General features: G+C 35.4%; 1 protein-coding gene across 2 annotated transcripts; it reads right to left on the bottom strand.

Annotated features, from left to right (window-relative positions):
* Positions 1–8594: 8594 nt before the first annotated feature.
* LOC149568559 (putative protein phosphatase 2C 2) lies at positions 8595–11935 on the bottom strand. 2 transcript variants are annotated; one of them, XR_016362580.1, is made up of 6 exons: positions 10964–11935; positions 10596–10775; positions 10126–10296; positions 9860–10039; positions 9175–9749; positions 8595–8998 (listed from the first exon to the last, which is right to left on the bottom strand). XR_016362580.1 is itself a non-coding variant. In XM_089821457.1 (5 exons), the coding sequence occupies exons 1-5, from the start codon at positions 11720–11722 to the stop codon at positions 9579–9581; spliced, it is 1461 nt and encodes a 486-aa protein (XP_089677583.1). In that variant the 5' UTR covers positions 11723–11935; the 3' UTR covers positions 9151–9578. The 2 variants fall into 2 exon arrangements, 1 of the variants encoding a protein (XP_089677583.1); XM_089821457.1 differs by lacking the exon at positions 8595–8998 and having other exon boundaries at positions 9151–9749.
* Positions 11936–12219: the final 284 nt, after the last annotated feature.

The following is a 12219-nucleotide window of genomic DNA, read 5'->3' as shown; positions in this document are numbered from 1 at the left end:
GGCAAGTACAAAGGAAATAACTTTCAAGAGTTTTATACTAGGGAAGGAATCAAGAGATAGTGGGTTGTTCCTTACAATCCATAGCAAAATGGAGTTGTTGAGAGGAAGAACCATTCTATATCAGAGGTGGCAAGATCTATGCTACATGACCAAGATATGTCCTGCTACTTATGGGAAAAAGTGCATAGTACATCAGTCTACATTCAAAACATGGTCCCACATAAGGTGCAAGGGAGGATGACACCAGAAGAAGCTTTCACAAGTAAGAAGCCTGATGTTAGCCATTTCAAAATATTTGGGAGTTTGGCATATTATCATATTCTAGGTGATACACATACCAAGTTAGATCAAACTACAAAGAGGGGGTACTTTGTTGGGTATAGTAAAACCTCAAAGGCATCTAGGATTTTTATCCCTAGGACCTAAAGAATTATTGTTAGACATGATGTTAAGTTCATGGAGGACAAGGCATTTAGAATCTCTAGAGATTTACTAGCAAATGATCAGAGTGAGCAGCCAATAGAAGCTCCAAGGCCTTGTCAAGGGCAGAAAAGCATAAGTACAGTTACCAGTACAAGTGTAGGCTTAGGTGGTGAAGTTTCATAGAGCATGGAGAAGTAGGTGCAATAGGAAATGCATCTAGAAGACTTGGAGGTTGATATCCCACCCTCTACACTTGGTAGCAAGAACCATGAGGTTTAAGAGATGCTAAGGGATACTCAAGAGTTTGTGGGAGCTCCTAGGAAGAGTATTAGACAATAGAGACAACCAGCCAAGTTCAATGACTATGTGGCATTAGTTAGTCAGTTGTTAGATAGTGAACCTTCCAGCTATCAGGAGGCTACAACTATGGTTGAGGATTATAACTCAATAATGCAAAATGATGTGTGGGAGGTAGTTCCTAGACCAATAAATAGAGTGGTAGTTGGATCACACTAGATCTATAAGATAAAGCACAGTGCAGTTGGTAGCATCAAGAAATACAAGGCAAGGTTCATGGCCAAAGGGTTCTCTCAGAAGGAGAGAATAAACTACAAGGAGACATTTTCTTCAATGGCTAGGTATATTTTTATGAGCTATGATCTCATTTGCAACATAGATGGGATGGCAGATCCATCAAATGGATGTCAAGACAACATTCCTTAATGGTGAGTTAAAAGAGGTCTACATAGAGCAACCAAAAGGCTTTGTAGCACACAAAAAAGAGACCCACCTGTGCAGATTGAAGAGAGCATTATATGTTCAAGGTGAAGGTATCAAGTTGATGGGCTATACTGATGTAGATTGGCTAGGGAGTACAACGGACAAAAGGAGCACTTCAGGATGTTGTTTTAGTTTGGGATCAAGATTTGTATCTTGGTTCGACAGGAAGCAAAAGTATGCGGCTCTAAGTTCAGCAGAAGCAAAATATATAGCAGCTAGCATGGTGACATGTGAAGCTATATGGCTTCAAATTTTATTAGTAACCTTGTTTGGTTAGAAGGTTGAGACTATTATGATACACTATGACAATCAGAGTTGCATCAAGTTGTTTAAGAATCCAGTGTTTCATGATAGGTCTAAACATATAGACATCAGATATCACTTCATCAAAGATTATGTACAACAGAGGGTTGTTCAGCTACAATACATACCTATGGAGGAGTAGGTAGTAGACATTCTGACAAAGGCATTGGGGAAGGAAAAATTCATCTTCTTCAAAGATAAGTTGGGTGTCATGCAAAATAGCTTCCTCGCTAAGAGGGAGTGTTAATTTTAGGTAGCTTGGACAATTGTTTGTCCATATGTGATTAATTGGCAAATAATTCTTAGAGTTATGAAAAATAATTTTTTTTTTATTAATTAACTCCTTTTAGAAGCCACTAGTAACCTATTGGTTAGGTTGTTTTAATCGAGAAGCAACTAGAAACTTCTTAGTTGAGTTTTCTTTATCAAGAAGCAACTAGAAACCTCTTGGTTAAGTAGTATAAAAGGGGGGTCAAGGGAGGCATTTTGAGAACAAAACAGTACAGAGAACAACAAGAGTTGTAGAAGCATTTGCAGTGTTAGCAAATGATTTTGTAGTGATAGCAAACACTCTTGCAGTGTTAGCAAGGTGCAATGATAGCGTTGGGGATAGCAGTGGGGAATATCAGCTTGAGAATTAGGAGGTTGTCTAAATTCTACCTGTGAGAGGCAAGGAATTTTGTGTCCCTTGATTTGTTGAAGTTAATATATTTTCCATTTGCAAAACTGGTTTTCCCTTAGGGTGTTTTTTAGGGACGATTTGTCCAAAAATATTGTGTTCTGAATTTCTTTCCATATTTTATTAGTGAAGTTGCAGTTATTTTATTTTTCAATATTAGTTGCGAATTTGTTTCTAGCAGTTTAATAATCATTTACAATAGGATATTAATAATCAATGACTGCAATAGTGTTTATTTTCACACAAACAATTTCATATCATTTGTTAAATGTCTTCACTCAATAGAAAATTTGTTACATTTGAATTGTATTTCATGAAGGTGTATTTGAAGTCATAAAACATTTTAATTCATATAAGAAAGAGTGTGTTGTGAACTATAAAGAAATAAAAATGTAATTAAATTATAAATTATAATATTAGAATTGTACCTTAAATTTTATGTTTACTTGTTTTTGGACTTGGTCTATATTACCATACTAATCCATCTATAGATCTAACAAGTCCATGACCCTTATGATTCAATGGACTTATAAAATAATCATTATAAAGACCACCAATTCTTTGATGAAGGGTACTCCCCTTAATACCATAAACACATAACAAAAATCAAGAAAGAACTGCAAATGCGAGAATAAAATATCAACTTCTTATTTGCACCGCAAATGTAGAATTATGAAATTCACAAGTACAATATGCTAACCCACATGGGTACCTCACTATGATGCAAGCTACCACCCAAAGTTGTCCCAGACAATGTTCGATTCTTACTTAAATAAGCAATTTTATGCCACTCAGGAAGGTTCTAGACATTAAAACTTATTACCTAGGGCCAGCAGACCCTAACAATACATATAGAGTCGGCCAAATACATCTTTGACAATTATTTTAGATATTTTAGGTAGCCCAACTTTGAAAGGTCATAACTCATGAACCGTTGTTCCGATTGGCACTTTTCAAAAATGCCAGCTTATGATCTACAAGCTTAAAATTATGCAAGTGGCCTTCCATTGAGTTTTCGAACCTCATCCAGGCACTCTAAGGCTTCCAATGGTGAGCCTGAAGATTTTTTCTCCAAATTTTTCCACTGAAAAATCCGTAATAACTTCTCTGATACTTAAGTTAGAGCAATGAGATTTTCATGGTAGGCTTATAACTCTAAAATAAACCTTCATATAAAAAATGAGAACATTCCAAACTTGTATGAAAAACTTACTAAAAATAGCATGTTCCCATAAATAGTAACCACCTTGTCTACTAGTCCTTATTAAAATAAAAAAGACTAAAAAGAAAGTTTTTTTTTTTTTTGGATGGAGGGTTCAGACTTGTGAGGCAGCCCAGTGAGACACGAAACCTATGAGCTACCAACCAGCGAAGACCACCACATAGACTTTTTAGGAACCCGATATGGGCCCACTCATGCTTGAAACCTCTTTGGCTTAGAGCCAAGGACTGAGGGGCATCCATACCATCAAAATCACCCAAGGCACGATCTTGACCTCATCCCTTATGATGTCAGAGCCTTGCACTCAACAAGACTTGATCCCCAGTGGGCTCTTTGTGAACCATTCAACTTCACTAGTATACCAAAGTATTTTTGGTTGATGAAAGATTGCTCTTACACCCAGGATGTTCCTGCATCATCTTTACTATGAATTAATCATTGTAAAGATAAAATAAAATGTAACGCCCTGCTCGAGAACCCAAGAGAAATAAACCTAACATGTTACAATGTTTACTGAACTATTTTTTTTTTTAAATTTAAAAGTTTAAACAACATCCAGATAACATTAAAGCGGAAGCAATATGAACATACACATCAAATCAATTACAGATATAGTTTCAATTCCTCAAAGGTTCCTTTACGTTGAGTCACATTTAATGATTTTAAATTAATTAGTTTAAGTTCCAAGTACAATGTCTCATGATCATAAAGAAATAATAGATACATAATCGCATAAGCAAATGCATAAGTATAAACAATACAATGAAAGTACATCCAATCAATAACATCCACTACACATGTCGCAGGGTATGTGAAAATAGATACTGTACAACAGAATACATGATAACATATATACATCATCTGAAAAGAAGTCTGTAAGATAAGAGATAAGAATGATAAAGGTACATCTTCTGCAACGAACATCCAATAGCTGGCAATGTGAAGGGGGAACCCAAATGGTAAGAAGGCACTACCTCCCGACCGCGTGGTTACCTAGTCAAGCTTCCACTCCCACCATGCAAGGAAGATAAAGAATGATCCACATACGGCTATCAAACATAAAACATTCCTAGGCATGGAACTCCTAAAGGCCACAACTATCTCAAAGGTAACACATGCTACTAAAGAAGATAAAACAATCCAAAAGTAAGAACACTCAATCCAATACCGACACCACATAACCAAACATCATACACAAACCAAGTATAAACCAAATACCAAGATCATAAGATAAAGCCAACAAAAGATAATCATCTCAAGTCAAAGGCCACATGTCAAAAGTACAACATTCATGAATCACCAATCATCATCAATGAAAGTAAATAACCATGATAAACACATCCGACAATAGATACACCACCAAAGATACACAAAAACTACAGAGGAGACTCAGGCTACATACTAGGGAGTGTCATCACATGGCTGCTTGACTTACCCTTGACTGATCTCTTAAGAGACCCCGAACCCTCAAGCGTTGAGTTACCCAGGACTAGTTACTTTGAACCCCGGACCCTCAACATCACACATATGGAAAACTAGAAAGCCCTCTCAAGAAGACGAGGCACTCATCTCATTCCCATCCTTAGTCTATACAAGCATTCAAGGCATGGGTAGATCAAATATCTCTAACTTATCTTTTTAGTGTGTTTTCCCCCCATAAATTTTAATTACTAGGTTATCACTTATTACATAACTTGCATTAGGTTACCCTGGTACTGACCACTTTGGGTCCCGGACCCCTATGCAAGCCACTCCCAAGTCACGTACCTAGACAACCTCTCCTAAGCACATAAATCCACAGTTGTGTCCCATACCACAACATTCATAAAGATCAACTCGGTTCCTTAACAGGCAACCTGATAACAAGATGGTTCTCCCATCCAAGTACACATCATGACAACTAGCCACATAAATGGTATAACAGAAATCTCACAAAACCTCTGGTGTACGTCCTAGGCGGGTCAACACCTAATCGACTCCAAAATCCAAAAGCATAGATAGTACAAGCAAACAGTACAGTTCATAGTTTGGTTTGTTTCGAAAACATATAATTGAGTTAAATGTAAGGTTATAGTTTCGGTTCAACGTTTGTTTCAAGTTATAAGATTCATAGTTCATTCCACCCAATAACCCATTCGCTTAATCGACTCAAATATATAAAGTTATGATCACTTTTCCTTAAGGAATAGTGTGAGTATACCCATTTATTTAAATTATTAAAATAATAATCATTGATTTTTTAAATAATACTACGTTATTTAAAATCAATTTTATTGTTAATAATGAAGTAACAATATTAATCATTAATTAAAATTCAATTAAACTAATTTTAATTAAATTAATTAATAATTATACAAAACCTAACTATATTACCAATTTGCCAAAATTAATAATTACTGATAAACAAAATCTATTATTAAAAAGAATAATTAAAGTTATTAATATTTAATAATTGATTATTACAACTCGTAATAATTGATATTTAATAATCTTTAATTCATTATATATTAATAATTAATGATCTAAATTTAAATCCAAATTAATTTTTACTATACTAATTAACAACTTTATAATAATAAAATTTAGCATCCAAAACAATATAAATCTATTCTTATAAAGCGATTTAAAATCGCTGTCTCATACTAAAAGTCGTGCGACTAACGCAGGCCTGTTGGGTACTGCAGTGACGTCAGGTGTATGGAAAGAGGGGTGTGGTGGGGTGTAAGCCCGCCCACCCAATTTGCCTTGTTTATAATATATTTTTTTTAAAACAAAACTAAACCTATCGGCCCTTAAAAGAAGTCGTGCGGCTAGCCTTAAAGGCTGCCGCAGGCTTTAATGTCGCAGCATTAAACAAGCCATGCGGCTCCCTGCATCAGCAGGTCCGCCAGCCAATGAAAAGGTAAGTGGTTTTATAATATTTGTTGATTTTATTTTATTTTTATGTAATTTTATTTATGAATTATTATATGTGAATTTTAAGAATTACTTCATAATTTTATAATTTTTATTTTATTTAAAAAAATTAATGAACTACATTTCACAATTTCACAATTATATATATATATATATATATATATATATATATATATATATATATATATATATATATATATATATAACATTTACCTAATTATCCCGATGAGAAAATTAAGTTTAACCTTTCTAATTTCTAATTCAAAATTTTCTTTTTTCTTTTATTTCAAATTATTTTTTCAAATTAATTTCATTCTTAAAAACTATTGAGAGCGGATGTTTATCTTTTAAATCTCAAGCTTGATTTCAATATCCAATAGATTCTCATATTTAATTAATTTCTTATTCAAATACAATCCTCCAAAATAAACTCAATGAAGTATCCATCTAAGCCATGTACAGATATTTCTCAAACAAGAACAATATTGCATACCCGAAAAACAACACATGCAAAAGACACGGAGCAGACAAAAACTTGAAGAGCAAAACTACTATACAATTAAACCACAAGATCCTACCTGGATCTGATGCTAACCTCTGCAAAATTCCTACCGTAAGCAAAATCTTTCAAGCCATGTAAAATTCGTTTCTTTCCAAACCCTTCAAGTTGCCCTCCATAAACCTGTGTCTGAAAAACTTCTCTCCCCAAAATGAACCCTCAAATCCCTCTAATATAGAATCTAATTACCTTTAGGGTTTCTGTCTCCACAACTCTAAAATAATAATTACTTTATTTAATTAATTCTTTCATGCATAATTAATTTCCTTTTTAAATTAAAATATTCTTTTTATTATACCTTCATGCACTTTAAGTGAATTGTTAAATTACTTTATTTAACTTTCCACTTTACTTCACTCTAAATTAATTTATTAACTTTAATCTCATGTGCACATTATTAAATTATCTTTATTCAAGTTCACATGTTTTTTTTTTTAATCTTTTAATTAATCTCTTATATTTTAAACTCATTCATGCGAACTTAAATCTTTTTCATAATTTAATATATTTTAACTTCTTAATTTATTTTTGAACGTTTAAATTTGATAAATATTTATTAACTTAAATAACAATAATATTTAGCATTTATTTAAAAATGAACTCTAAATATATTATTATTAAATTAAATAAATATTATCACGTTCTAAATTTAATCTTAAAATTTTTATCTTCAATTTAATTCTTTATATTTAATTAATTTCTCAATTAATTAAATATAATTAAATATTCATAATATCATAATAATTTTCCATTAAATTAAAACATTAATTTAATCTATTAATTAGACTTAATTAATAGAAATTCATCAAACACTCACAAAACAACATATGCACAAAAATACTCACGGGTTTAAAAAGGGTAGACAGTATGTTACGAGTCCTCCTTGCAGGACAAGTATTTTAGGCTATGGCTAGGATTGGACCTGATCATTATCTTCCCATTCTCACCATTTGAGTATTTGTAATAGGGCACGCTCATCTTGGCAATTCAGGGAAGTCGATGCCCGGTACCTGCATCCTGCATAAAAGACGAGCATGTACATGTATATAATATATCTAAACTAAACAGACAATGGCGGGGAGTGGTTCATCGTGTAGATCCCGACTAGCAGGTGACTATGACTCCCTCCCTTAACCACATCAAACACGTCAGACAGAAAGATAAAATAAACACGCACACCATACACATGCAAGTATGTGGTAAGTATTGTAAAAATCACAAGTCTAACATCAAATGCGTACATATAACAATGCATCTCTACCAATACAACATAATCATCATTAAAGACATCATGTTAACATTTTTATGAAAGAAACCACATTTACTAACTAGGATCATCAAAATACCGTTAACAACACATGAATGAAATCAACTAAGAAATAATAACCGATACATTTGTAATTCAAGACATGAAATAATATCATAATATTGTAAATCCAATATCTCTAAACTAATCAATGCATAAAATCAACCTAAAGCAAATTGACAATGATAACAGAAATGCGAACTAGGGGCAGGCACTACATAAAATTCACTTTATATGTAGTATCTCAATTAAATTTAAATATGTTTACTTTTATTTGGATTTAGTTTATATTACCGCACTAATCCATCTATAGATTTAACAATGTCCATGACCCTTATGATTCAATGGATTAAAAAATAATAATTATAAACATCACCAATTCTTTAGCATTCAATGGATTTAAAAATAATGGTTAAAAACATATCCAATTCTTTACTAATCAAATGAAATTCACTCTATACATAGTATCTCAATTAATTTGAATTCGTATCATATTTACTAATTCAAATTTGAACTTGTCTAATAAATGATTAACTCTTTCTTTTTTATGATGGGTTTAGACCTGTGAGGCAACCTAGCAAGGCACGAACCCTGTAAGCTACCAACTAGCGAAAGCCACCACATAGTCTTTTTAGGAACCTGATACGGGCCCTCTTATGCCTAAAACCTCTTCGGCTTAGAGCCAAGGACTGAAGGGCATCCACACCGTCAAAATCACTTGGGGCACGATCTCAGCTTCATCCCTTATGATGTCAGAGCCTTGCACTCAGCAAGACTTGATCCCTGGTGAGCTCTTTGTGAGCCATTCAACTTCACCAATAGACCAAGGGCCCATTAACAATGATTAACTTATTAGATAAATGAACTTTTTAAATAAATCACTATACAAAAACTGCAATTATATTCTTATCACAGAAAAAATGAACTTAAAAAAAATTAAAACATACTTGTAGATTATCTCATAACAAAGGCCCCCCATCCCTTACCTTGAAGGACTAATTTCTTGTATTATAGTGAGATGAAATTTTGTGAAGAAGACTGTCCTCCTTGATGGTAAAAGAAAGTTTACCCTCTCTGAAATGTTCGAAAAAGATTGATGGTATTCTACGCCCGATTCATTTTAAATGTAGTGACCTCCATTGTAAAATTCCGCTCAGCCGCAATCCAGCTGAAAGCATTATGGAGGTGTGAGAAAGAATATCTAGACATGACGTCTACAGGCGTGCAACTCCATCTCAATAGATTGTTAAGTGCACACAAAATAAGAGAGATTGTGCACGTCATTCTTTCCTCGTACAGAATCGAGGGCAACAACAGTTGTCCCTCAAAACAAATAATTTAATTGTCTCGTTGATTCGATTCGTTACGTTTCCAGCAAGTGAAAGAAGAATCAAGTGCAGAAGTGTTTGAGGTCGACGATCATGACAGTGACATCATCCTTGCTTCCTCTTCTCACCGCCACATCCACAAGCCTCCTGCATGCCTCGCTGAACCCTTCTCTGCTTCTATCTTTCTCTACACACAGATGCCTTGCCGTGTCCACTGCCTCTTCATTGCTAACCTGAACAAGCCAAACACAAAGAAATGAAGAGAATTATTTGATTGATAACTGTGGAGAAGTTAGGAATGAGAACAATGGGTTTCGTAAGCAAATGGGTATGACATTATTACCTTGTCCCACAAGCCATCGGAAGCCAATATCAGAAACTCACAATCAGCCGTAATTGTGAGCTTCTTCATCTCTGGTTCCGCTGATATCAACTCCTTCATGTGAACGTCACCTATGCTTCTCGACACTGCAAGCAATCCCTGCACTCTCCACACGCCATTAACACAATCCACATATCCACCCTGCATATTCATTTAGAGATGTCAATGTAAATTATGACTAAAAGGCCCAAAGGAGGAAGGTGATCTTTTAAACAAGATAATTATACCAGTTCTTCAACCCTTTGACGCTCGTCTTCCCTGTCGAGCCTGTGGTCACATGTTAGGGCTTCAGCAGTCCCATCTCTGCTTAACACTGCGCGGCAATCTCCTGCGTTGGCGACCACCATCACATCTCCCCTGATCAGGGCCGTCACGCAACATGTCCCGCTGCTCATATTCTGAACAGTTAGACAAATCAAAATTTTGTAAGCAACGTTTTGATTCCTTTATGTTTCGAGTATGAACCTTGACTCAAACTTACTTAAATACAATTTAACCGACTTTCAACCTTAGATGTTCATTCATCCTTTGTAGTACTTCAAAAAGTTTACTCGTTAGATGTCAATTCATTCAATTATCAGGTGTTTCATTCAATGTAAATACGGCCAATAATTCAAAGGAATAAACTATAATTTTGAAGCAGAGACTGAGTGTAATATAAATTTGAAGCAGAGTTGGTATTTGGAATGTTTAATACCTGGTTGGAAAAGGCTTCGTCTGTGGTGAGGTAGGCTGTTCTAACCACGTCTTCCATGTCGAAGTGACGCTCACCTTTTCCCCTTTCCACCACTGCATCTGCAATGTTTTGGCCGACTCTCTCTGCTGCGAAATCCGCAGCCATGCGGCCGCCATGCCCATCAAACACACCGAAGAATGCCTGAAAAGACAAATATTTCAGGATTATGTTATTTAAAATCGAAAGAAAACTCTCATGGGTTCATGACAAAATATTAATGTAATATTCTTTATTGTTATTTCTAGATTTCAGTAGGCTCGAATTTCTAATTAACATCCTTATAGAATCGTCAGAGATGAGATTATATGCAGAATTAAATATTGACTGACCTGCCTGGAATTCCCCGAAATGTCAACAATTGCCTTGAAAGCGTCTTCCATAACTTCTCTTCGACCCTTTTTGCAGGCAACAGAGTAGTTATACCCTCTCACGTTCATTTCCTTTTCCAACTCTGCCAAGTTTTCCTTTTGAAAACACGGCGTTAAAGAGATGGGCAAGTGCGGTATTTGCAGCATTGGAGGACGCCGCCTGTTTGGGGCTACTGGAGGCCGATTCAATGTCAACCCATTTCCTTCAATAAATCCACTTGTTCCATAAATCTTGCACTGATCACCACATCCAAATTTCCCTGAAAGATCGCTTCCCTGCGAAAAGCCATCACAATTCTGGTTCAAAGCAGTCAAAGTGGGTCTTCGGGGAGAAGCCAATAGAAATTGGTCGGTGGGTATTTGGTTAATGGGTGTTCCCAATCTCTCCTGAAAATGCACAGAACTATTTCGAATTCTTTGTCCGGGAGAAGAGGTTTTTAATTTTCCATATGGAGGAGCAGAATTCACTGGAGGAGACGCCAGTGGCTGCGGGATTTCAGAACAGATCTCGACGCTCAAATTATGAGACGATCGTCTCCCAACAGAATTGGGAGAAGAACAAGTCGAAACTCCAACGGGAGACGACGAAACCCCTTCAAATGCTGCAGTTAACGCCATCTTCAATTTGCTGTAAGATTTGCACGTCCGGATAAACACAAAACACATTGAAATTCCCTGAAACAGTCGATAAAACAATCTCACAAGCCTGGCAAGATTCATTATTTAGAGCCTCTCTGATTTCCTCACAGGGATATCTCGTTGTCCCCTTGCAAACGAATTCCAGGCGTCTTGTTGAAACTCACCAGACTTTAAACTTGGCGTAACAATGCTTCCCAAACAAAACCTGTAAAAACGAATACCTTACGGAAATTGAGAACACCTATAATAAATACTTGTAAGCAAAATAAAAGAAGGCAAGATTCTAAATGTGTTAGAAAGAAGACTTAAAATGGTAATATAAATAGAGAACAAGAAGACTTAACGTCGAAGGAAGCTCGTGATGACCCGCCACTTATGACGTTGAAATAAGGCAGTTAGGTCCCTGGTACAGTTAATGCGCCGCGTGAGTAGTACATATTTTCTAAAAAGGAAACCGCGTGGGGCACCTTCTTTCCGACAAATGAGAGGAAATGGGTAGCAGCAGCCGCCTGTGCCATTAAATGTTTGAACGCCGTGGCGGTCGGGACAGTCCCACGACTTTCCACTTAAATTCTTTC

This window comes from Cupressus sempervirens, chromosome 3 (assembly GCF_028749045.1).
Source record: "Cupressus sempervirens isolate cs-2001-9-10 chromosome 3, ASM2874904v1, whole genome shotgun sequence".
Taxonomy (NCBI): domain Eukaryota; kingdom Viridiplantae; phylum Streptophyta; class Pinopsida; order Cupressales; family Cupressaceae; genus Cupressus; species Cupressus sempervirens.
This window is presented reverse-complemented; position numbering and strand designations above follow the sequence as displayed.